This window comes from Neopelma chrysocephalum, unplaced genomic scaffold (assembly GCF_003984885.1).
Source record: "Neopelma chrysocephalum unplaced genomic scaffold, ASM398488v2 Primary Assembly neopelma1_151, whole genome shotgun sequence".
NCBI lineage: Eukaryota > Metazoa > Chordata > Aves > Passeriformes > Pipridae > Neopelma > Neopelma chrysocephalum.
The window spans coordinates 542,810-569,526 of record NW_020897813.1 but is presented as its reverse complement, the minus strand read 5'-3'; the positions used below and the strand labels follow the sequence as shown (position 1 = coordinate 569,526).

Genomic DNA, 26,717 nt, shown 5'->3' with positions numbered 1-26,717 from the left:
TTCTCTGCTCTGGATTTCTCAGAGGAAGATGAAGATAACAAAAAGGGATGTGTCAACAGCCATCTTTACAGAACAAGGTCTACTAAGCAGGAGAAAAGGAGTTTCTGCTGGAAAATGACAATCTAAAGATTTCCAAGACAGTGGTGTTGGTATTAAATGCTGTTGTCTTGTGTTAGATGAAGATAACGTCATGTGCTCATGAAATGAGTGACAGTCTCATTTGGAAGGGATTAATAAACAGGATTTTTCAATTTATTTTTCTGCATAAACTCTGACTTCAGTCAGGCAGATATTAATGAGATGCAGTGAATTTGTGTACTGTGACATGATAGTCTTGTGCTAGTCTCTTTTACAAAGTTATTTGGGGATTTTTTTTTTTTAAAAAGATTTCTACTTCATATCACTTCAAGTAGGAAAAATGTCAGGAAGAGACAAGGGAAGATTATAATGGTGACTGATACCCTCAAATGCAAGGTAAAGGAGATAAATATACTATAAATATAGATTCCTGCAGCTGGCTGTGTGATGGGGTGTAAGAACACACAGGCTCGAAGGTGGCAGTGGTAAGGAGACACCAGGAACCAGAGAAATGCTGCAGCTGAACTTTGCTTCTTCCCTTTCATCGAGTGCATTTTAGAGTGGAGGTAAATTTTACACTGACTGCCTCTGGAAAAAATGTTTTCATGAAGTAAAACTTATGTTAATTCTGCCCCAGTTTCTGCTGGCAGCTTGAAGAGCCAGTGGTGTGTCAGCCTGAGTGGAGCCCCTGTCAGAGTAGGATTGACCTCGCTGGAGGAGGCTGAGGGAGGAAGGGGAACGTACCTGTGCACGCTCCAGCTTTGGGATGCTGGGAGAGCCTGGAAAAACTTGAGAGGTGTAACAACCCTCTGCCAGTCCTGGATGGGGAGAGCTTTGCCTTCTGAGAACGTGTGCAGTTGGAGAAAAGGAGGCGCCGCTTATCCCAAAGGAGCCTCATTTCCATTATCCATGGAAAACGTGAAAAGTGCTGTGTGTTGGAACCCCACACGTGTGTTTGTAAGAGGGTTTGCTGTTGTGTGGTACCTCTGGTGCCCAGAACTGGAGCAGTAGCTCTAAAACCCTCCTCAGGTTGGGAAAGTGTGTGTGTGTAACCTCTTGTCGCTTCACTTTCGTGATGACACCCTTATCCAGAGGAGTTATTAGCTTTGGAACAGTAGCACAATTTCTCCACTAAGCCTCATCCCTTATAATGGAAAATCCTGGGATTTTTGGACTCTTTGATAAACAGGGCAAGTAGCAAGATCTTGGGAAGATATTATGGAAAGCAATGGGACAAACAATCCTTTGAGTTTCAAGGGGGGTTAAAAGTCTGTATTAAAAATCAGTAAGCCTTACTACACTGTTTTTTCTTCTGAAGTGCCCAATACAAGCACTTATTTTAGTAAAGCAACTTTTCTCCCGATGACAAAGTGAAAAAGTGTGTGTGTGTATGCATACACGTTTCCATGTACAGGCATGTCTTTCTTGATTCATGAAAAATTAAGATTTCATGTTTTGGTTCATGAACTGGGGTTACAACTATTGAGAAGAGAAATGCAGGTTTCCAGGCTAACTTGAATCTCTTGTTAAAGATATACTCTCCTTGAAGGGTGGGTTTTTTGAGTTGTTTTTTAATTTGCTTTTAACCCATCTTCTGGCTCGATAATACCTAACTAGAGGAGAGCTTGGAATTCTTTAGGAGTACAAATTCCCACATAAATAATGTCTTCCCCACCATGGCATGAATCTTCTGAGCATTTCCTTTTTAGGTTTAAATACCACTACTCTGCCTTTAAAAACACTTCTGGTTTAGAAAACTCAGTGAAAAGCGTGGTGGAGCTTTTAAAGCCAAGAACCATTTTATTCAGTAGCTGCTTGATTAATGACACTGATTCAGAATAAAGATCAAGAAGCTCGTTGCTTTTAGAGAAGTTATATACAAGTTTTTCCTTAAAAAAAACTGAGTCCTGTTTGATGTCCATTCCCACACCCCTAATTTCTCATGAACAACTGAAATTAGTTTTCGTGTTGCACAGTGATGCTGGTGGTGACCTCTTTGGTGCTGGCAGTCCTCCATGCTTTCAAGTTACACAGAACTTGAAAATACAGCTCTGTTTCTCTCTTAACTCGTCAGCCTTGCTGCTGCTTTGCATTCTTGTAACTTACTGTGTTCCTTAGAAAAATAATAAAAATCTGTAATTAATTCAGGGAGAATTGATTGAAGTAGGTACCTCATTTAAATCCGGTGAGCAAAAAACGAAGTGTTGGCAGTAATTAAGGAAATTTTATTTTGTGGATCTACAGTAGTTTCTGTTAAACTTCCAGTGACTTGGCTGTATTTGCAGCATGTGCAAATCTAGGATTTGCCAAATCCACTGCGATTAATAGTCTCTTATCCACTATCCTCTTTACGAGTCAGATAAAAGCATAAGGCTTCCATAACGCATGTTTGTGTGGGATTAGGGAAGCAATTTGCTGGTGGATGTTTGTCTTGAAGCACCAGAACTGATGACATGCAATTTCAAAATACAGTTGCAACATAACAGCGTGTCCAGTCCCTTCTTTGAGCTGCTGCTCAAGTTTCGTGTTCATTTGCACCAGAGCTGCAAATGATAATGTGCTTTTATGAGCGAGGAGCTCGATGCAGAGGGCAAATATTAACTCCAGGAAACATTTTTTCCCTCCAGCTTACAGGCTGTACACGGTGGTCCCTCGGTTGGTGAAGTTTGTTGATATTCTGACCAACTGGTACGTCAGAATGAACCGCAGGAGACTGAAGGTAGGGCTGTGCTGCTCCAGCCTTGCACTGGGAACTGAACCCTGCTTTCTGTGTCAGTGGAATGCATTGCAGCTCCACGGGGCTACACAAAATCATTTTATGATTTTAAGTGCTATCAGTTCGTGCCTGGTAGTGGGAATGAGAAGTCAACTTTTTTTGTTTCCTCCTCTGCTTTATGAGGAAAACCAGTCCAACAAAATGCCCAGTGATTCTGCTGCACTTGCTGGGTGGAATTGAGCAAAATGTACACGGTTTAGAAAACCAATGTATTGCATTAACATAGGGCATTTTTGAAGTTTATTGAAGTGAACTTACTGATCCTGAAATTGCAATTGCTTTTCTTTTTGGTGAATTCTTCATATAGGGTGAGAATGGGACCGAAGACTGCATTATGGCCTTGGAGACCTTGTTTAGTGTTTTGTTCTCCATGTGCAGACTTATGGTAAGGGACTTACAGCCCACTGTCAGTAACACTTCAATGTAGTTAATGTAAAAACATCTTCGTGTAGCTTCCCCCTTGTTTTCCACCTCCCCTTTTTATGGGGCTTCTCTGCCCCATGGTATTAAAAAGAAGGCAAATGTCACCAGATAAAGAGACATTATGATTTCTTATGTGATGCCCAAAAGTAACATGTAAATGTCGGGAAGGAGGTAAATAAGCAGTACCAATTCCATCATTTATTTCAATCTGCATTTTGAATAACGTCATAGTTGCAGACACTGTAAGCACTGTTTTTGCTGAACTGTCCCTATGCAATTCATGGTGTTATTGATTCATAATGTACAAGCAATAAAGATGATGATTGGATTTAACATTGCAGGCACCATATACTCCATTTATCACTGAGCTGATGTACCAAAATCTGAAAACACTTATTGATCCGGCCTCGGTTCAGGAAAAGAACACTGAAAGCATCCACTACCTCATGCTCCCCCAAGTCAGGTAAGAGGCAGTTGTTATGTGGCAAAATGGGGTTTTGGTCATTTTTTGAGGTGGGTTTTATTAATTTTTTAGGGCTTTTTTGTTGGTTTTTTTTTTTTAATTTCATGGAACAGTGCTCCTTCATTTGTGTTTAAAACTGCATAACAAGAAAACAAACTGCTGTAGTAATGTGAATATTCCTTTGTCCCTGAAAAAAATTTTAGGATGCTAGTCAACATGCTCTTTTTTATAAGCAAAAAATGTTTAAATTTTGATTAAGCTGTGATTAATGTTAGTCTCTTTGCTGTAGGAGAGAATTTCATTATCAGTGAACTTCACACTCCACTGTCAATTTTAGCTGGGAAATTTCTTTTCCCTCCGCATGGAGGCAGTAGACTTGTGTTAGGTTAAGGATTATAGATAGGAAAGAAAAAAATTAGGAGGAATGCATGTTCTCCACTCATATTTTCTTATGGTGGGCAAGGAATATGGTTTTTACTCCTCAAACTGTGCACTGACTAGAAGCTGTAGCACCTACAGAAGGGCCCTAAAGGATCAGAGAACTTCCTTGCAGACCCTACATTGGCAAGAACACGTGCACCCCCCATCTCTAGGCCTTTCTTGGTTCCAGATCCCACGAGGTTTGGAGTTATTGTTGTTTGTGTGGAACACATATGGAGCCAGCAGAGCGAGTTCTTTTGGCTCCAGGTCAGGAATTAACCCATTGTCCAGGGATTGCCTGTAAGAGGATCCCTCATCTGCGGGAGAGATCGTTCTGTGCCTGCTGATGGCTGAGGGTTGTTGTGTCAGTGTATCCCAAAGGTTTGGGTCCCTGATGGCTGTACAGGATGTGTGCTCTGGGTCATCCTTAGTATCAACTCAGCCCAGGTAAAACTTTGCAACTGAAGTATTTTTGGGTTAGTTTTGGTGTTTTGAGGGGGCTTTTTTTATCCAGCTGAGGGGCACACCGGTATTGCAGTGGATTAAGTTAGTCCCTGCATTTAGTTCCTGCATCTCAGTGTTCTCTTGGTCACTGAATATAAGAGAAGGAACTTTCCTTTAGTGTTGCAGCTCTGTTTGAAACCCCTCAAGGACAGGGGATCTGACCTTGATACTTTACGTGCCAGTTTAAAAATTTAAACCTTCCATAATGGTGTTTCTTTTATGGATGCTGTATCCTTTGAGGAGGGTGTATGGTCTTCCTGAGAGCTTTAATAGTGAGAGTTATTGCAACAGGGAGTTGGAGATTGACATAATGACAGTGCTGATTTTCTGTTCCCTGGGAAAGTGCTGTGGAGAATATGTAATCAAGGAATGCAGCCCTCCTCAGTGAGCTGGCAGGAATGGGTTTGAGCTCCTGGAGAACGGAGTCCTGGAAGGGGGGTGAGCTATTCACAGGGACTCAGTTCAGGCATGGCCTTAACATGAGCATTTAAAAGTGGATTAATCACTTTTTACTCCAGTTAGTGCTGACTTGACTTGCTGCTCTATCATGCCAACATGAGATATTTGAGTGGCTTGCACAGCTTTCCTCTTTTGTTTGTATTTTTGTCTGTTACTAGTTTGTGTAATTTATTGGCTCCCTTCTGTATCAGTTGTTCCCTTGTCAGATAAAAAGATGTGTTTTCAAGACCAGATTAGTGTTGGAGTTTGAGTTTCACCTTGAGTTGTGAAGCACATAATTGCATTGACTCTGAATGTTTTTCTGATGACAGCATAAGGACAATATTGTCAGTTAATAATAAGGGATATTTTTGGATGCAATTACAGAAAATACTACTATAACGATATGATGGGTAAGTGCAGATAAAGCTGAGGGACTTGGCCACTTTCACAGCTGAACTTGACTCAATACCTGTGTTACAAACCCCACTGGGGTAGTACTGGGTTGCTTAGTGTCTGAACAGATGGGTTGCATTAAATTTGGTGGATGTGCATTCAGTCTGTGAAAAATATTGTCATTTTGTGGCTCTGCAATGTTGTTAAGTAATGGCAAGTAGTATTGAAATAGTGCCACATAATCCTATATGAATCCTTCTGGGAGCAAAATCTGCTCTCTTGCAACTTACACGTTTCCAAGTTTTTGGAGGACCATCCTGAAGGTCTGGCTTTTGGAAGAACAAAAGCTTCAAAATAGGTAGTGACATCTTAAAGCCCAAATGCAGAACATGGGGATATTCCAGTTGTAAGTTTTGCTTTACCAGCTCTTTTTTCCTGGCCAGTCCTTATGGGATACGTGGTTTTCGTCCCAGTACTTTTGCTAAATAATATTACAGCAAGTATCTCCATTCACTTCATTTTATTCACATCTGTCTTTTAAACTGGTACCTCTGGTGTTGATGTGATACTTGTGCAATCTTAGAGTAGAGCAGCTGAAGTAATGCATCTACTTGAGAAATCAAGAAAGCCTCGTTTACAGAACTCTTGGCTGCTCGTACATTTGAAACAGGATGTGAACATCAGCTCACTCAGAAAAAAAAGGCCAAAATTGCAATCCTGATCCTCTCCCCACCTCACCTCCCAAAAAAAACCCCAAAGGGCAAAAAAATACCCCACCCAACCCTGCCTTGCCTCCAAATGAAAGGGTATTAAAATGATGGAGCCAGGAAAGATGACAAGGCTGTCTAAAACCTCAGACTCAAATATCTGTAACTCCTGGAAAAGATGAAAAATTGAGATCTAGTGAATTGTTGCATTATGGGTAATTCATTGTCTTTATAAGTACCCTATTTATAATATCTTTTTGCATCTTCTTATGATATTATTAATGTAAATTGGACTTTTTATTGGATGTTAATAGAATAGGTAGTATGACTCAATCCATCTTCTCCACCTTGTGAGAGGTGCTAACAAAAGATTTAAAAATAGCTCCGCTATTTGTTTTCAGCAAGTTATTTCCTCCTCATCTTCTCCACAACAAAAAGAGGGGAAAAACCTGTTTGTTCATTTTTCAAATTGCCCCAGCCAAGGCATAACTGAGTCTGTTGTAGGAGATTTCAGAGAAGGGGGTGTAAAATGCTTTCAATCTGCTCAAATGTGCAATGAAAATGAAGCAATATAACATTTCCTTTCCAATCTAGGGAGGATCTCATCGACAAAAAAATTGAAAGTGCCGTTTCTTGTTTGCAGTCTGTGATTGAGCTTGGGCGAGTAATCAGAGACAGAAAAACCATCCCAGTCAAGGTTAGAACTCTTAAGGTCTCTTATCATACCTTGGGAATGTGTAACAGCTTTGTAACTTTGGGATAAGCCTGGGAAAATTCAATAGTTAAGTTTCTGTTTTGTTTTTTTTTTCCTTCTCCCCAGTATCCTTTGAAAGAAGTGGTTGTTATCCATCAGGATCCAGAGGCTCTGGAAAACATCAGATCTTTAGAGAAGTATGTACTTGAGGTAAGAATATGATGCTTAACTAGATTGTCTGTGTCAGTTACCTGAACAACCAAACCCCCAACCTTCCCTATTGGTGATACTAATAACTCACCAGGTAAAATGAAGTTAAAAAAGATTGTCATGAAAGGGGTTATCAGTGGGTACTGTGTGCAGAACTGCAGGGAATTGGGTGAGGAGCTGAAGTCAGTTAGTACTGAGAAATACTTAATAGCTCAAACTGACCACAGCAGACCAAGAGGCTTTAGAAATGTTCTTTTCTTTGGTCAGTGAAAAGAAAAAACATTTCCTGAATGAAAAGACAGTAGTCAACTACACGTTGTCAAAGAGTTGGATTACAGAATTTATGATCTCCTTTAGTTAAAGGGCATCAAAACCACTTTGGCAGTAAGTGGAAGGGGTTGGTGGAGAGGGGAAGAGAGAATAGGGGACCAGTGAGGATTTTTGCACGATGTCATTTAGGAACTATAATGTCAAATAAGTGAGATGTGGATCTATACAATTTCTTCCACTCATCTGTTCCTTTATGTCACTGCAATCCTCTGGAGTGTGTGTCCATTAGAGAAGTGCAACCTGCCCTGCTGCCAAATCTTTGTTTGGATAAAAGCCCCATCATCCAAAGGCAAAGTAACTCTTCATGGGTTTTGGAGCTTCACTTCCTGAAGTGGGCTGCACTTTCTTCTTTTAGTCATGTTGGGGTGTCCTGTGCAGGGCCAGGAGTTGCACTTTGGTGATCCTTGTGGGTCCCTTCCAAGTCTGGATAGTCCATGACTTCTCTTAAACTTGTAATTATCCATTACTCCAGCTATTTGTGGATTCTGGAGAATCCAGTTTTAAGGGAGGTAAGGTTTGCTTCCTGAAATTACTTCCAAAAAGGTAGCTGACAAAATTCGTTGTCAACTTCTGCAACTAGTAAAAGGTAACAGAGGCACCTGACAATTTGTAAATGATTACATAATTGGATTGTACATAAGTGTGTTTTGATTTATTTTGATTTGCTACTGCAGACACTGTTCAGGTGTGTCTTACACAGAGATGATTTACAACATGCTCAGATGCCTTTATGGAAGCACAAACACCAAGTACTGTCTATTGTCTTGTCTTTATTATGGATCTTAAAATTCAAGAAGCTGATGCTGAAGCTTAGTGTGTGTTTTATTGTACTACATGGCAATCAATCCAGTTGTTTACTGGGATGGTGCAGAGCTAAAGAGGTCAGTGATTACAGGCAGGCTGGGATAGCTTTGTTTGAGGTGTGTTTGCAGCTTTGTTCATCGACCTCCTACGTATTCAGAGCTTTAGAACCTTTAGTGATTGCCAGAAGTGTGTTTCTAGTAAATTTGCAGATGCCAGAGGTAATCGGTAAGAGAAATTACACCATTTAATTTCATGCAGTTGCTGACAAAAGAATTGGAACAATACACTTGTCAATTCTTCAAAAATTTCATTCATTACTTTTGCAGAGGGAGCTGCAGTCTTTGATCTGCAGTCCTGCTCTCTCATCTTCAGAACATAGCAAGTCATTTAAATAAATGGATTTTAATATTAGAACTGTCCAGATTATGGAGTTGTCATCAAAAATAGCCACGCTCACAAAATGAAATACATCCAGCAGGCTTTTAGCAACTGGACACAGTTGCATTTTATTCATTAGTATTTGAGACCATTTACAAGCCTGGGTCAGGACTTCTCTTCCCAACTGCTTCCAGGGAAGGGCTTTATCTGAGTAAATTTACTCTCTGCACAGTCAGAATCTTATTTTAATCCGGCCTTTGTATTCCTTCCAACCTCCACCCCTTTGTAGGGCTGTTATAAAACAGAGAAAATGGGCTTCTCCAGCAAACCCAAGGTCTGTCAGTGTTTCATGTGTCACTGGTGTTATGGTGATGTGGTGTGACTGAGTCTGGGACTGCGCTGAATGAACTGACACAGGAGCTGTGGCAGTGTGGGGGCCTTCAGTCTTTCATTTCTTACAGAACTACATAAGCAGTGTTTATTTTCCTTCTTAGGCTGCTTGCTTAGTGAGCCCAGCCCAGAGAATGCCCAGCACTGGCATTTCTCTGTCTCAGCTCTGAGGACTGGGCATAGCTGGGGCACATGGCACCAAGGAAAGGCCCCTGTATGTTCAGGCATTCCATGTACAGGTCTTCCCACTGGTGATGGGAAGGGCTGGTTGCCTTGGTTTATCTTCATGAGACTTCAAAGATATGTTAAGGACCAAATTTTAAGTAATTAGGAAGATAAAATTAAAAACTGTTTTAAGTCAAAGCACTGAGGCTGATACAGACTTGCCTGTTTCTGGAAGCCATTCCGTTTTTATTAAATGGATAATGTGTACAGAAGAATGGTTTCCTAATGTAATTAGTATAGAAAACTTGTCCTGATGGAGTTGGCTTCTCTGTGATTTATCTAATTGGGCTCAAAGTCATCTCTCAGTTTGTGCTATTTTTTGAATTATTATTTCTTTTCCCCTACGAGTTTGTCATTTACCACTCGTGGGCTCATTTCCAGCAGCACCCCATTGAAACTGAATTTCTGAAGTGCATAATTTTCATTAGATTTCCTAAAATTATTAAATAAATATCTATTAAATAAAATTAGATTCAGTTGTGTTCTTGGCTCCTTGTGTCAGTAGGACTTCCTAGGGAATTAGGCTGCAGCTCAGAGGTTGTATTTAAGCATCATTTCTCAATCTAAGTGTTTGGCTACTTGCTAGTCCTGTCATGCTGATGCTCCCATTTACCTGTGCTTCCTAAGTGCCTTGGAGTAGTTTGCTTGCCAGGTGCACCTGGGGATTCTGTAGCATGTTGATGTAAGTTCTAACAACCTTCCAGTGGACATTAAACAGTAAAGTGCTTCAAGCACTGGGCAGCCTGACAGAGCAAACCTGCCGAATTAGAGTGAAATGTGCTGCAGATCCGTGCAGGTTTGTGCCCGGAGAAGAGTTCATGTCAGCAATTTAAATTTTCCAAGGTCTGTCCCTGGTCTGTTACACCAGGACCAGAGTGAGACTGTGTGAAACTAGAGATGTCTGTTCCAAGTCCTGCCGTGTGTGTGCAGTGTCCTGCAGTGCAGGGGCCGTGCAGAGACAGCACCAGCACCTGCCACCCCTTGCAGTGGACTCCTGTTGTAGGCACCACCTGCATTACAGACACTACAGGCACGTGCTTGCCTGTTCCCTTTGACATCTTTCCATGTGCCTACTGTTACAGGCTTAATTCCTTTTTGAACTTGGTGTTACAGTCCTGCTTTGCTCCTCTGGTAGCATTAGTTCTAAGGGCTGACTACTTGTATTCTTCTCTTAACCCCTCTCCCACTCTTTCTGGTGCATGTTCCCTCACTTGAGGGGTTTGGTGAATAGCAGTTTTACCTTCTCACATTTTACAACTTCAGTCATATCCCCCTTCAGCTTTCCTCTCTCCAAAGGGTTCTAGCCCTGGTCTTTCCTCATGTAGCACCAATGCCATCCTCTCAGTCAGTTCTTCTGTAAAACTTCCCACAACACCACCATGTTCCCTTCAGACACAGGGACGAAAACTGCACGTGTAACTTAGAAAAATGGGCATTCATAGGTTTCTGTAGTGGCAAAATACTGTCTTTGGTCTGGGCCCCCTCCTGAGTTTCATGTAAGTTTTCTCAGCTGTTTTGGCTGCTCCAGCACACTCATCTCATGCTGCAGGGCACACACGGCAGCTTTTCTGAGCCAGGGTGGTTTTCTGTGCAGTGAGGACCTGGAGTGAACAGGTGAGGAAGGAGACAAAATGGAGCAGTTTTGTACAATTTAAACCATGAAATTGCTGGTTATAGTTTCCTGGCTCAATGCATATTGAAAGGACTGTTTCAGCAGAATTTTCCTTCCTGAGTTCTGCCAGGCCATTCCCAGAGCCACTGCACACCGAGGTTATGGGTTTAGCTCTTCAGGCAGTTGTGAGGGTGAAATAAAAAGGGCTGTTGAATAGGGGCCTGATTTGAGTTGAGAGCTGGCTGATGTCTTTTAATAACAGAGAAATGGTACCTAGAGGCTGAGGGTGAGGACAGGGCTGCTGAAGGGGTGGGTTCCATGTTGGTTGGGTTTATTTGCTCTTCCAGTGTTGGCCAGTGACTTAGACCACTGAGACGGCCACATACAGAGTTTGCAGCTTGAGGCTTACACCTTCCCTGGGACCGTGGCCTCTGCTCTGTGCCCTTTCTTTCCATGGCTGTCAGAGATGGCTGTTCTTTAGCTTCACTTTCTCCTCTCCCGGTGTCTTTATCCAGGAGCTGAATGTTCGCCGGGTGACGCTGTCTGCGGACAAGGAGAAGTACGGGGTGCGGCTGAGGGCAGAGCCAGACCACATGGTGCTGGGCAGGCGCCTCAAGGGGGCATTCAAACCTCTCGTGGCTGCCATCAAAGAGCTGAAGAGTGAGCAGCTGGAAAAGTTCCAGGAGACAGGTCTGTAGTGGTGCAAACCCCTGAACAATGGCAATATATCCTGCTGTGGGCTTAGGGGAGCGTGAGGCCTACTGCCCTCTTATCATCCCTGTGAAATTTTTTGTTATGAGAATAGGAGAAAATTTGGGTTTATTAGTTTTACTGTTATTTTGCTGGCAGTAGATTAGAAATGGCTGTGTACACTAATATTAAATTGTCCTCCTGTTAAACTGTTTCTTCCCATCCAGGGAGGCTGAGGTTGGATGTCCGGAAAAGGTTTTTCCCCCAAAGGGTGGTTGGGCACTGAACAGGATCCCCAGGGCAGTCACACAGCACCGAGGCTGCCAGAGCTCAAGGAACTGTAGACAATGTTCTCAGGCCTGTGGTGGGATTGTTGGGGTGTCCTGGGCAGGGCCAGGAGTTGAACTCAATCCTTGTGTGTCCCTTCCAACTCAGAATATTCTACAATTTTAAGTGCTACTGTAAGACCAAGATGAAGCAGGGAATAAGTTTTCTGTGAGACTGAATCAATTTGGAACTGAGTATTCATGCAATAGTTTTTATTCTAAAAGCATTCCTTCAGTTCCAGAGTTACAAGTGGGTGTGAATTTTGCAGCTATATCTGTTTAGTGAACTGCTTAAATGGAAATTGGGATTTGGTGGAGTACACAGGTTATTTTTAGGTTTTATTCCATTCAGATGGTTCCCCACCAACAGTTGCTGAAGTGCCTGTGTTTGAGTGAGCTCTGCTGCCTGGAGAAGTGCCTGTGTGAAAAATGGGAATGTGGGTAGTTCATTGCTGCTCACTAGTGCTTAACTGCTGTTTCACTGTATTGCAGATGTACTGCAGTACATGTGTTTGGAGTCTGATACTTTTGAGTTTAGAATTGTGGTATTTTACTCTGGTAAGAGATGCTCTTCCTCTGCCAATTGTGCAGGCACCATTGTTGTAGAAGGACACGAACTCCATGGGGAAGATCTCCGGCTCATGTATCAGATCGCGGAAGGATCCTCCCAGTTTGAGGCACACTCCGATGCTCAGGTATTTTATTGGTCACTTCTTCTTCTCTTGTTTTGGTTTGGTTTGGTTTGTTTTGGTTTGGTTTTTGGAGGGTTTGTTTGTTTGTTTGTTTGTTTTGGTTTTGTGGTTTGTTTTTTTTCCGTTTTGTTTTGATTAAGGGAAGAGTTCCTCTAAAAGTAATAGGAAAACGGTGAGGTGAAAGCTGGGGTGGGATTGTTAATTCAGGTAGTTCAACAAATTTCGGGAGCCCGTCTCTTGAATTCTTCTTTCTGTGCATTTCCTCAGGTGTTAGTTCTGCTGGATGTTACCCCAGACCAGTCCATGGTGGATGAAGGAGTTGCCCGGGAAGTGATTAATCGCATCCAGAAGCTTCGCAAAAAGGTGAGGAAGGAATGGTTTGGGCCAAGGCATTTTAATTTCCTTTGCAGCAATCTTTGGGCAATATGGAACAGAAACTGACCCTTTTAATTAAACATGAAGCCATGTATCATTTACTCCTCATATGTAACCTTCTGATTAGAGCTCTTGCAAGAGAATCCAAAGGATGTAAAAAAGAAAATTTTCTTGGGACACGTTTTTTGAAAAAGATATCTGTGCAGTTAAGGCTGCATAAATCATAGATTCATGGAATAATCTGAGTTGGAAGGGACCTTTCTTCAGCATAAGACTGAAAAAATACAAGTCTGTACCAAAATAGCTATTTTTCTATATTATATTAATTTTTAAAAATATATATAAGTATGTAGATTTCCATATATATATATACATCTATGTAGATTTTTATATATACACTTGTGTAGATTTTATATATATATACCTACCTATGTAGATTTATGTATGTAAACATTTTAATATAGAAATACACAGATATATAAAATAAAACTTATGTGGATTTATTTTTGTACAAAATAAAGCTGGGAAGGAATGTGGCCATGAAAACTCTTATGTTGTTGGATGATTTAAATTTAGTTCTGTAGTGACATGAGGCCATAATTTATTTTCCCTTAAATGAATCTGAAAATACTTAATCTTGCATACACTCCCATGTTTCAAGGCTCTTGCCTTTGTGACACAGGGATTGTTTTATTCTAAATCTTTTGTGGAAACTTTTGACAAATCCCTGGCAAATATCTTAAAACGATTTTTTTTTTCTTTAACTTAACAAGTATTCTTCTTTTAATTTGTAATTTTGCTGTCAGTAATAGTGTATTTGTGTGTCCTACAGCGGAATCTGGTTCCTACAGATGAGATCTCAGTGTACTACAGGTCCCAGCCAGAGGGGGAATACCTGGACACTGTTATCAAGGAACATGCAGATTTCATTTTGGCCACAATAAAGGCTGAGCTGAAGCCTTACCCGGTGCCTACCTCAAAGGAAGTTCTCATCCAGGAAACAACCCAAGTAAGAAGAAAAAACTCTGACTGCATAGCTCATCTTATCTGCTTTTAACCCAACAAACTGCTCCAGTGAAAAATGTCAACGTTTATTTATGGGATATAGCGGATATTGTTTCATGTTTGTAAATTTCTAGATTAGTGTTTTTGGTTTAAAAAAGAAAAATATTTAGTTTCTGTATGTGTAGTGTTTTTGAAAATGAAACTGCTTGGGTACCAAAATAAATGAATAATTAGTTGTTTGTGTAAGCTTAATACACAGTTATTTGTACTTGGATTAGTGCATTGTTTAGACAGCCAGAATATTGTTGCTCTGATTTCTTTAGGTTAATATGCTTTTGTAATGGAACTTCCTTCAAAGCTAAATTTTTCTTAAGACCAACTTCAGTTATTAATATTTAAGGCTGCTTTTTTCCCTACCCTGTGTTGCTGAAGTTGTCCTTGGTGACAGTGCAGTTTCACAGACAGTTCAAATGTGCTGTTGAAAAGGAACAGCAATTACCTTTGTTTTCTTTGATTGCTTCTTCTGACATATTTGACAACACTTTTGCCCTGGTTTTATTCAAACTTACTCCATCCAAAAGACATCCCCAGCAGAATTGTGGGTGAAGTATTTTTCAGCGTAAATGTCCTGCTGGGCCAGATAGACCAGAGCGTGGGATATATCCAACTTAAAATTTGATTGACAGAATGGCTGGAGGGGCCATTTTGTTTATTTAAGGAAAATATTTTGTTGTGTTGGTTTAATAAAACAATATCCAAATCACGATAATATTTCTCTTTCTTCAGCTGAAGGGATCAGAGCTAGAAATTACCCTTGTCCGAGGGGGGGTGTGTCAGTCTGTTGGTCCAGCCTGTGCCTACGTCAACCTCAAAGTTTGTGTCAATGGGACAGAGCAAGGTAGGAATGTACCCAGCCTGATTTGTCAGGGGTGGTGTGAAAGATAGTTTGCAAAAAGATGGGTTAGGATGTTTTGGTCTGGTGAATGCTGGAGCCATGAATTTGTTTGAAAGATAGTGCAACCTCCCTTCCAATAGGAGTTTTAAATAATTCTTGGAAGTAGGTGTATTCAAAGTAAAACCACACATTGACCATTGTGCCTTCTGGGGGAGATACTCAGGTGTGCACAGGAGTTATTTAAGTTCCACAGGGGGGTCTGTATGTGAGTGTCTGTCTGGGGGTGTGCACACACTGTGTCTGTGTGTGTGCTCAGACCATGAATGTTGAGAATCTCTAATTCCTAATGTTGTGCTGTCAGTGCAGGTGATGCCTTGATGTGGAGGAGATGCTTTGAAAACCTTAGATATAAAGCATAGGGCTGAAAAGAATACTAGAGAATAATATGTATATTATATTGATTATAGATTATATTGTGATCATATGATTATAAAATAAAACTAGATGATAGAACAACTGTGTTTTGGATAATGAAAAGATGAGAGCAGTGATATTGGTAAAAGTATTACAAGGTTGAATTATATATTAAAAGAAGGAAAACTAAATGTACTTAGGGATTTTTTTTTCCTACATGAGTTGACAGTGTATGTATCAAGTAAGTGTTAACATGGTCACAGAGCTGCTCCCTGAATGATAATGAATCCAGCTGTAAAAGTTTGGTGACCATCTCGGAGTCTGCCAGTTTTTAATCAGTATAATACAGGGTTATACTTTAGTGACATACAAATTTGACTGCTTTATTAATAAAAACAAATAAAACTTCTATACTCTAAATCTGAAGTGCACTTCAGTCCATTTCCCTGTTTTCTTTCCTCTTTCCCTTTCTTACTAAAATAATTTTAGGAAGATGTAGCATTGCCAGTTTAGAAACTCGCTGAAAGTGATGTTTAGTGATGAGAAAGCATCACTAGAAAATCATTGGAACTTGGATGTTGCTCACAAACTGCATTTTAATTTCTTATTTTGGTTTTAGATGGTGTGTTGCTGCTGGAAAATCCAAAAGGAGATAACACCTTGAACTTCACTGGACTTGTAGATGCTGTCTCCTGCATTTTTGGTCTTAAAAATTCAAAACTGACAGTTTTTAATGGAAACACAGGTAAATGGAGTATGAAAAGGAAAATTGGAAGTCTTTCTAGTAGCATCTAGGAGTTGTTTACTGTAGAATTATTTACTGTATAATTTATATCTATCTAAAATTGACAGGAAAATGGGTAAGGAAATATTCCATTTTATAGTACTTAGCTTGTGAGACTGTGTTTATAGTCACAATCAGAATGTTTCCAAAAGGTGCTGCTAAATGGTGCTCATCTCCTCTGTTATCTTCCTTCCATTGCAGTTCTCTTCAGGGCAAAATCTGATTTATTTCAGGGTTTCCATCAGGCCCAGGCTGTGCCATGAATTGATGGTGAGCTGCCATCACCTTTTCCATGCTTTCCTTTTCCTAATGCCTCAGTGGGCAGGATGAGAACTTCACTTCTGTCTGTAGAAAAAAAAAATATGCTGCTTTTTCACCCTGGAAAAACTTGAGGATTCTCTGCATTTCTTCTTTTTAGAAAAAGCTATCAAATATTAAAAATACTGCAAAAATGGTAATTGGATGGCTACAAAAACTTTCCGTAGTATTTTGTCATAGAAACATTTCTGCAGTACATCTGAGGGGGAGGTTCTTGAGTTGTCTGTTTTGAGGTGCTCATGGCACTGCTCAGGGTGACCAGTTTGTCCACCAATGACATCTGTAGGGGAACAGTCTTACTTGTGTCCGTAATGTCACTGTTACCATCTTTATCTTTAGTTTCTTGACTTATCCTGAAAATATTTCCAGGAGAATGTTTTGGGGGTTTCCACATCTGATGTCACTCGTTCCCTTACTGTGATAAACCTCTCTCAGGTTGTGCTCAGCTAAACTGAATAGTCCTATCATACAAAAGGATTATTCTTTGCTCTCAGTTAGAGGTGATTTAGAGGAAATTCCTCAGTATCTTCCTCGAGTTTCAGTTGTGTTTAAAGGAGGGAATAGTCCTTTTCCAAATAGTGAGGATATCCTTCCTAGCAGTGTGGACTGGTATTGTTCATTGCTATCACAGATATTAAGAGATGACCTACAAAAGGCCAAGAAAAGTTGGGAAACTCCCATTCCATTAAGATTATGAACAGTTTAACTCCTTATCTGGTCACTAATAGAACAAAAAGGAAGCAGCATAAATCCATTAATGTGGAATTCCTGAAAGAATTGGTAAAGAAAATGGAAACCTTCCCTCTTGCTGAGAGTTTCTTTTCTGCTGTAGTAACAAAAGCTTTATTCCTTTCCTTTCCATGTCACCTTTGCTCTGTAGGGATCATTTGGGGACTTCCCATCTTGATGTGCTGATTTTAAACTTTCACTCTTTGCAAGTGGTCTGGACAGAGCAGGTTTTTTTTCCCCTGCCCACTTAGTAACAATATGGAAATTCCCTTGGAAAGATTAGATTATCAAATTCACTTTTGTTGCAGTTTGTCAAACAAGTATTGATCAGCAGAAGGTACAGCTCCCTGAGTCAGAGTGGAAAGCATGTGCAAGGAAAATACCTCTTAGAGAGGTCAGACAATGGACCTGGAATTGCTGATGTTTGCTTTGGATACAATCCATTTGATTTATCTGCCCAACCTTGGCGTGGGTAATGTCAGGTGAGGCCTCATGGTGGTTCCAGGGCCTCCTTAGGTGAGGCAGGGCTTGGGATCAGCTGCTCTGTTTGAGAGGAATTGCAGAGGAAAGTCGTGCACTCCGGACAAGTTGTTGCTGAATTGTTCCCATGTGTGTTAATAAAATTGTGACCCAGTAAAACCATATTTCTGGCTCCATATTTCTCTTCCTGTGGTTTTTAGGGCTGTCCACTTTACTTGCAGTAATTTATTATCTTGTTTTCTAATTGTAATGAAGATTTACTTATGGTTTGTGTAATGGCACAGGACCAGGCAGTTCTTGTATTAAGGGAGGCTCAAATATGTCATGTCCCTGGTTTTCAGTACAGCATTGAAATAATAGGATAAACATTTCCTTCCCAGCAGTGTATTGAGGTATTTTGAGGAACTGCACAATCACTGAGCAAGACTCTGGGATGTGTACTGACCTTCAGAAACTGAGAATAGAATTTGTCTCTTAACATTAAAAAAAAAAAAAGTCATTCAGAGGGAAGAGCCTGGGCTTAAGTCAAATGGTAAAACAGTTGTCTGTGACTTTCTTTTTGCTCCGAATTGCTGAAAACTTTCTAAACTTCTTGAAGGGAATGCTTTTAGACTTGCACTCATCTTTTATGGCAGTAGCCCATATTGAAAAGGTCCTATTAAAAAAAATTCATTTTTTCAATGTTTGCAGGAAGAAATGAATCTGTAAATCATGTAGGGCTTAAAGGGGAAGGGAATAGGAGGGGGGACAAAAATCCCCCTATGAACTTCTCAGTCCATGTCTTGTTTCATCTTCAGATGGCTAATTTTTTTAAAATCTATTCTTAACATTGTTTTCTGAACAATAGTGCACAAAGATTTATTTTCTTAGTCTTTAATTTTTAAAAGGCCATGAGGCTGCAAGGCACCTTAGCAGAACATTACCACTTAAATCTCAGCTGCAGGGAGAGATGACTTTAAAAGTGATTTTAATATTGATGAGCACTTGTAATAGCTGCTTGCTTTCAAGTCTGTTGTTATATATGAAGAAATGACTCACATTTTTTCTTTTTCTTGCTCTTATTAGAGGGTTCTAAGAACAGGCTCCGTTGACAGCACTCTGCATAAGCTCTTCCCTGGGAAAATGTCAGCAGTTCTGTAATGCCAAATGCTAATTTGTTAAATAGGCAAACCCCCGTTACTGCAGCTCATTCCTCCTTGCCCTGCATGGATCCCAGCAGCTGGGGAATGGTAAACTGGAAGTTACTGGAGCTGGGTGTTTGTAGCTCTGTCAGCACCCTGCTCACTGTGCTCTCTCTCCTACCGTGACCCATAAATTGTGCTGCTTTAGGGCTGTGCTGGGAAAAACCTGCCCCTGGCTCCTGTTCCATATGATGAGGTCTTGGTAATTCTTGTCCACTTGTTAATTTAGTTGTTTTCTTGCTTTCCTGGAAGTGAAACCAAAAGCAGCTCCCCCTCCTGTGGGCTGGGGCATGTGCCTGGCACCTCAGCCATGCCAGGGCAGTGTTTGGGCACTGCCGGGTGGGCACCAGCATCGGGACATCTGCACTCCTGGAAACTGAATTGGAGTAGCAGCAATGAAGTTTTGCCTTTTTCTTTAAACCTTTATAAAGATTATATATGTATATGAATATATGGAGTTTAATGTATTCAATATTAATAAATATCCTGATGTTGCATAGTAGCACATTCCCAGTGCTGCTTCAGCTTGGGGGAGTTCGGGTACAAGCAAAGATCACAGGTCTTCATTTAATGAGATAGAAATGAGTAAGTGAATAATTTGTTGCTTGTTTGAAGTTCTTTTACTGGTTTTATTGCATAAGTAGTTGTGTGTTATTTGCATAAGGAGTATTATGTAGGAGCTGATTTCTACAGCAAACTAAGTACTCTGTGTGAAAACAAAATATTTCAGCACAAATCCCGCTTTTCAAACCAGAGAAAAGCTCTTTCTTGAGGAGGGAATTGTGAAGAAGGAGACACTCCTGCAGTGGAGTGAGGAGTGAGAAGCCTCATTGTCAACTCCTGGAGTGGGCACTGGGCTCAGCTCCCCACGATGACCTGACTGGTCTCACTTTCTGTTGCAGAACTGGTGAACAAGACAGACCTGCTGGGCCTGAGCGGAAAGACTCTGCATGTGACAGCAGGGTCAGCCCCTGCCCAGATCAGCTCTCCTGCTGCCCTGCTCTGCCAGTATATCAACTTACAGCTCATGAATGCAGCACCACAAGGTGTGTGGGATACTGATCTCCTCAGTTACAGGCTGAGCTTTCTGGGATGGAAGCTTTGGCCATCATCACTTGCTGGTGAAGAGAAGTACTTAAGTTTTCATTGGCAGACAGTGATTTTCTTAATTTTTCTCTAGTATTTGCTTTCTGATAAACACAATGTTTATATTTAGCTTTTCTCCCTCTTTTCCTAAGAGAAAAAGGACAGCCAGTTTGAGATAAGGAACAGCAGTTAAACATGAGCCCTTGGGCATTGTTTTTCTGTTTCTGACCATCAGCTCCCCTGTGCAGCTTATTTGAAAAGGCTGAGTCTAAAATGGACCAAAACTGAATGAAGAACCAACTCTTTATCAAGACATTGGAGACAGCCTGTGAAACATTTCTTAGTGCTATTTAAAAGCCAAATGAATTGTATTGTTAACGTGATCTGGAGTATAGATATGTGTGTGTGTAATTCTGTTTCCTGGCTGCAAATCTTGTAGCTTTTTTTTCTGAAACCTTGTGTTGGAGCAGCTCTGTTGTTAGTAACTTGCTTAATCTCTGCCCTGGTATGAGCCCTTTCTGCACTGTCCATGTGGAATCTTATTGACACTACTGGGAACCTGCTGGGGCCAAAAATGTGGTTTTTACGAGGGATTTGATCTTGTAAAGCTTCTGCACTTAGTGGTTTCTGTGTCCTGTTGAAATATTTCATGTTTCCCAGGCTCTGTGTTATCCTGTGGACTCAGGTAAAGAATTCTGCAAAGTTTTCTGCTCTTGGTCAAGCTGCCAATAATCACTTTACACTTCTGATTCTATAATCCATGAACTTACTTAGTGAATATCTGTAGGCTGGTATTGCTCTCAGTATTATGAAGAAATAGAGATGAAATGGAAGAGGAAATCCTAAATTTTAATTTACTAAGATAAGTGAAATAATCTCATTGCTCACCAATAGTGACTCAGCTGTTTGTCTTGTCCAGAATGTCAGAAAGGAACAGTGGGAACTCTCCTAATGGAAAATCCTGTTGGTCAGAATGGATTAACGTACAAAGGTCTTCTACATGAAACAGCAAAAGTTTTTGGGCTCAGAAGCAGGAGGCTAAAACTGTTCCTGGATGAAGCACTAACTCATGGTAAGCACAAACCTTTGGTTTGCTTTTCTGAGGACACTTGGAAGTTTTTCTTGAGAAGCAGCTCATGTAACCTGAGATCCAGTTGAATTACTAAATGCACATTATTTACACATTGGTTTCTAATTTTGTCCAGTAATCCAATATTTATTAAATAAAATCCTTTAAGCACACATATCCAGTTAGAAATTCAAAGCTCCTATGCATTGCCTTTGTCAAGTGGCCAAGACAAGTTCTGTCAAAGCTTCTTCCTTGTACAGTAAAGGTCAGTCAGAGTGGGAATGGCAGTGCCAGGCTGCAGTGACTAAGCAGAGTGAACCTCCTCCTAGAAGAGGGTGAGGGTAAAGTATGAATATTTGAAGAACCTGTTCAAATTGTTCTTGTGACACTCATATTGTTGCCTTGTCTTCCTCTTGGAGAACTGGAGTGGGTGGAAAAGAGTATTGGATCTATGTTGGAGTAGGTGAATAGGTCAGACTCTGTAGGGTACAGCTGCTCCTGTTCATTCCAAATACCTGGGAAGCAGGAAGCTTTAGCACACAGTCACAGATCTGAAGTGCTAAAGAACCTTCCAAAACCACAGACAGATGGTGAGGCTGAGGAACAAAATCTAGGATTCATGAGAAAGGTGTGACTAAAGCTGTAGCCACTTGTGGCTAAAAGGTTGGACCTGAGAGATTTAGGACTTAACATTTGACAGGAAGAATGGATTGGAAACCACATGGTGAAAAAACCAAACAACTCAAAACAGATATTTCTATATTCAGGAAAATTCAGCTCTTGGAATGAAATGATGTAAAGGGTTCTGTCTGCAGTGTATCAGTGACATGGTTTAGGAGCTGTCTGGGAGGGATCCATGACCCCCTTGGCTTTCACACACTGAGTTACCTGTCCAGAAGTTGGACATCTTGCTTAAACTGGCCATCATAGGACGGGCTGGGTTTCCTCAGGAGGTGCTGTCAGCTGGTGAGGGGAGGGGAAGGGCAGCTCTAGTGCAGCTGCTGAGAACTGGGGTCACTCAGGTGTCCACCAGTGCTGGAGGATTCAAGTAGGATGGGTTAGAATGGGAGCAAGGAGGTGTGGGGGTTTTTATTGTGGATTTTTGGTTGCTTGTTTTAATTTTTTATTTCATGTGACCTGAACTCTGTTTATTCAAAAGCCAATTTTTTGTAGCAAAAATGGGTCTCAAATATTGATAAGACTTTCTAGTGGTAGTTTGAGCTAATGCCAAAAATGATGTGCTGGATGGTGTTAACAAACAGAACTGGAGTGTTCAGAAACAGCACAAGGTGCAAGAACCAAGTAAATCAACCACACTTCATTTGCATAAACCAAAAAAGTCAGCAAGCACAGCCTTGCTGACTGGGCATTCAGGGATTCAGCCAGTCAGGAGATTGATGTTATACACAGTTTCTTTTGGGTTCCTGTCACTGTTACAGCACTATATGATTTAGTTCAGATACTAAAATAGCTATTGTAGAAAATTTTAGAGCTTTGAAAGAGGGCAGTAACTGTCAGGACAGGAAACTGCATGGCCTTTAAGGCTCACTTTAAATAAGGATTTTAAAAATGCCTTTACCTGAAAGGGAAATGAATTGCTGTAACATTTGTAGTATGGATTCTTCAGGACTATTTCAACTTTAATTAAACTGTATAAAGTGACAATTCACAGTGATGGGAAAGAACAGATTTGATAACTCTTCCAAGGCCAAAGCATTTGGTCTTTTTTGGGTTATAGAGAACTTGGTCCCAGAGGTTTATTTGTGCAGCTAACATGTGCTTGTGCCATGTAGCTGCACTTCTGCTATCTCAGATTTAATTCTCACCATGCAGCTCCCTTAATAACTTTTTTTAATTGTTTAAACACTGAAATTGCTGTACTTTATTGTCACATCTCTTTATATGATAAATAAGTGCTTCATAAAATGCTTTGATGCCTCTAGAAAACATTAGGTCAGTTAATGTTTCTCTGTATTGTTGCAGCTTTGTAGTCCCCTATTCATCTTCTAATCCATCTATTCAAGGTCCTACCTTCAAAACAAAAAAGTTCAGTCTCTTGAGGAGGTTTCCAATGGTTTATTCTAAAAATAAAAAAAGTATTTGCTGTTAACCGTTTGAAATGTTTGATGAAAATAACCCATGAATTGGAAAGCTGATGCCTGTTTTATAAAAAGCAAACCAGTCACTTGGTGGAAAATGAGTTATTGGTTTTGAAAAGATTATTTTTGTAAACCTTTTTGGTCCAGACAGTTGGGCATCTGCTGTCCATTGCACAAAAACTCGCCAGCTCTTCAGAAACAAATGTGTTTTTCACTCCCCCTTTGTAATATTGGAAAAACATCCCATAAATAAATGTCAGAGTGGTGAATGTTGCTTATTCACGAGCCTGAGACACAAGTTCCAGGTACCTGATTCAGAGCCATTTTGGGGATAATGGTGACACTTCCATGTGCTCCCTGCAAAGCCTTTCCCTGGAGGAATTGGCATGGGAAAGAGGATATCCTTACACTTTGTTGATAAATCAAGTTTCCAGTTTCTAAAAGTAATTATTGAGTTAAATACTGTTGAAAATAGTAGCTTCATGTAGTTTCTAATTTTTCAGGATCTTAAAAAGAAATACTTAATAAGGGGCTTGGAGACCAAGTTCATAGTTTGTTTGGCTGCTTCTGCAGACCAGACTAACATTTTTACATCCTGATGGAACATGGTCCTGGGGAGAGAAGGAAGTTTAGTGAGGGAATAAAGCCCTAATTGCTGAATTGGATTATAGCTCCACTCCTTTAGCTCTGTGGATGGATATTCAGCTGCTTAAAACAGAGTATTACACTGGGGAAGAGGATTCCTTAAAAACAGTACCATTGTGATCCATAAGGACTTCTCAATTCTTTAATTTAAAAATGGCATTAAACATCAAGTCAGACTATCTGCTCAGTCTAAAAAGCTCATGTTTTTCACAGCAAAATGGGGACCTTAATGTTAGAAGGCCCCTGCCTAGTGTTGCATGGAAGCAGAACTCCTCGCTGCCTTTTCTGGAGTCAGTTTTCACTTGGACATCACGTTACTGAAAACTAAACTGCCCTGCCCTGATATCCATGGGTGCAGCCCAGAGATGCCTCTCCCACATGGGCTGTGTGAGGATGAGTCCTCAGGGCTGTGACACAGAGCAGGGCACTGCAAAGAATTTGCACTGGAAGCCCCCAGCCAGTCTGGAGCTTGTTCATCTCTCCTTTGTGCTGGTGCCCAAACTGAATGTTGTCTTCTCTTTGCTGGGGGTTGGCTGTGGGGGTTCCAGGGTGCAGGGTCACCCCATAACCCCAACACTCCTAACCTTGGGTTTCAGTGTGTTTTTACCTTCCAAGTTTCTTATCACTCCAGAGTTTCTCAGTAAAGAGGCCTCTGTTTATTGAGGTGACTTTTGTTTCAAGGCCATGCCTCCCAGTATTGCAGACACTCTGCTCTCAGTGGGGTAGTTTGGTAGAGCTGATGGGTGCTGGAAGCATTGAGCCAGCAAGCACCTGACTCCTTGGGAAAAATGGAAGGTGTCACAGAGAAAGAGATTTCCAGCTCCTACAAACTTTGCAGGTGACTTTCCCTGGCCACAAGTGCGATTACTCTGTGTTTGTGTTCCAGGGGGAATTACCCTGAATCAGCCTGTTAGAAATATGCTCTATCCTTCAGAGGTTTGTTGGGGAGACTTTATCCTATTACAGTTCCAAACTATGGGCATGTAGCTGTGAAAAGACTCAGGGAATTGATCCGGTGTGGTATGAAATTCTTCAGACATTCTCGACAAGATTCCAGTGTTAGTTTTCCAGCAGGTACAGCTGCAATCCTTGTTTTGCAAATAAACTGCAGCCAGTGTCTGCATGTTCCTGTTCTTGTTCTGCACACAGACTTTGGTTTGTGTTCCATCAGAGCTGGGCTGCTGGAGGAGCTGGTTCTCTGTATGGCTGCTCTTCCATGCTGTTTACAAGGGACTCTGGCTTTCAGTGCATTGTGTTGTACTGTTAATTTTGTTTTAATATCATGGCATTTTAATTCTCTGTCTGGATGTGAAGCTGGGAGCTGACAAAGACTTTCAAAAAGTTCTACTTTGTGACATAAAACAGTCTCTTCAGCCCTTGCAGGGACAATCCTGACTTGTGGTGACACTGCCTTTCGTGCACTGGGCTTTAACAGGAGGGAATTTTAAGCTGAGCGGTTTCTGTCCCAGTCCCCCTGTGATGGAACCAGCAGAACTGTCTGAATAAAGCAAAAAAAAAGTGTTCATAGTTTTCCCTGTAAGCAAGAGCACTAACTGTGGTGTTTCTCTTGTTTCCTTGGTTCAGAGATCACGAAGGACATCTCCATGAAGAACCTGAACATGAAGACCCTGTATGTTCATGTCATACCCACCACAGCCGAATGTTGAGAATTCCACTTTTATGAAGAAGACCATGTAGACTTTTTTCCACAAAAAAAACGAAGTCCAAGGGAATGAATATGCTTTTAGATGAACATCCAAGTTGTGTATGGTACTTTTAACATCTCTAGTGGCACACAGGATGTTTTCTACCAGTGCATGTCTAATATGCTGCTCTTTGGTTTCAAATACAATGTATTTTCATTATGTTACCTTATGATGCTGTAAAAGCTCTTCAGAAAGTGTCAGAACTCCTTAACCTTAGATATCTATGCAGAAATTTGCCTGAGAGAAGTGGGACTAGTACCTCAGTGATGCTGTTCTCTGCCTGTCCTTTGAGCAGAGGGCATCTTTTCTAAACCATGGGTTACCTACGAGGCTCTCTGATACATATACACCATCCTACAATAGCTTTGTAACTTATTTAAGGATGACCTGGATTTGTCCATTCATACTAGCTGGATTTTCATGAAGTGTGTGGCTGTTGATTTAAAATACTCCCTGAATTCAACACTTGGAACAATAAATTTGCTTCATCTCCAAACTCTTGTTTCCCTGTGTTCAGAGTCCTTTGCATCCTTAGGATTTCTGAAGACAACACTTAGGATCAGGAACACCCAGAGACACCTGAGATCTGAAAATGTCTGTGCTGAACACCAGGGGCTCTTTGCATGGTGGTACTGGCAGGTATTAATGTGGTAACATTGTGAGAAGAGCAGAGTCTTGCTGAGCACGTTTTTCCATGACTCTGTTTTTCATCTTTACACTATGAATAAAAGCCAAAGCTTGTTTGTGATAACCCTGTGTTAGTGGGAATAACTATAAATAGATGTTCTGAGTGACTACTGTGCAGTAGTGGACCATACCAAAATTGTAAGTACTCCTTGGAAGTAAACCATGTCCCTGGCATTCAGCTTATATAAAATTATTTATATCAGTATTAAAAATGGCAGTGCCTGGACCTCCTGAATCACTGGCCTGTTCAGTTTAATGAATACTGGACATTGCCCTCTACCTTTCCCTGGAAGTCAGCTGGCATAGTGACATAGAAATCAAATTTATGGTGTGTTGTGGGGTTTCTTTGTCACATTTAAAAACATCCAGGTTTCATCTGTGAAACTAAGATTGCTGATCCTAAGCGGAGTAACTTTGCTTTATTATTGATGGAGAATAAATGAAGGTGGCAAATGATTGCAATCTAACTCATTCTTAATGAGCCAAGCTAAGGGCACAACATCACTTGCATTTTTCAAGACTTATTTTTGATTTAGCATTTTGTGCATGTTTATGTTTTCTATTTCTAGTTCCATGTAAGGACTGGATTAGGTTTTATATGTATAAATATATAAGAGCTTTCCAGTGAATTAGAAGCCAAGCCAAGATTTATGGATTCACTCTGAGTTACAAACAGAAAAAGATAATC

General features: G+C 40.7%; 1 protein-coding gene across 2 annotated transcripts in view; it reads left to right on the top strand.

The window, feature by feature from the left end:
- Positions 1-25,842, top strand: part of IARS (isoleucyl-tRNA synthetase) — a 95,863-nt gene extending 70,021 nt beyond the window's left edge. For both annotated transcript variants that reach the window (XM_027701184.1, XM_027701183.1), the window contains exons 22-35: positions 2,706-2,797; positions 3,162-3,239; positions 3,619-3,740; positions 6,800-6,902; positions 7,026-7,109; positions 11,364-11,538; positions 12,456-12,559; positions 12,824-12,919; positions 13,764-13,940; positions 14,723-14,834; positions 15,865-15,990; positions 19,640-19,783; positions 20,743-20,895; positions 25,221-25,842. In XM_027701184.1, coding sequence (XP_027556985.1) covers positions 2,706-2,797; positions 3,162-3,239; positions 3,619-3,740; positions 6,800-6,902; positions 7,026-7,109; positions 11,364-11,538; positions 12,456-12,559; positions 12,824-12,919; positions 13,764-13,940; positions 14,723-14,834; positions 15,865-15,990; positions 19,640-19,783; positions 20,743-20,895; positions 25,221-25,303 — 1,649 coding nt within the window. In that variant the 3' untranslated portion in view covers positions 25,304-25,842. The remainder of the gene's footprint in view (positions 1-2,705; positions 2,798-3,161; positions 3,240-3,618; positions 3,741-6,799; positions 6,903-7,025; positions 7,110-11,363; positions 11,539-12,455; positions 12,560-12,823; positions 12,920-13,763; positions 13,941-14,722; positions 14,835-15,864; positions 15,991-19,639; positions 19,784-20,742; positions 20,896-25,220) is intronic.
- The last annotated feature ends 875 nt before the right edge of the window (positions 25,843-26,717 follow it).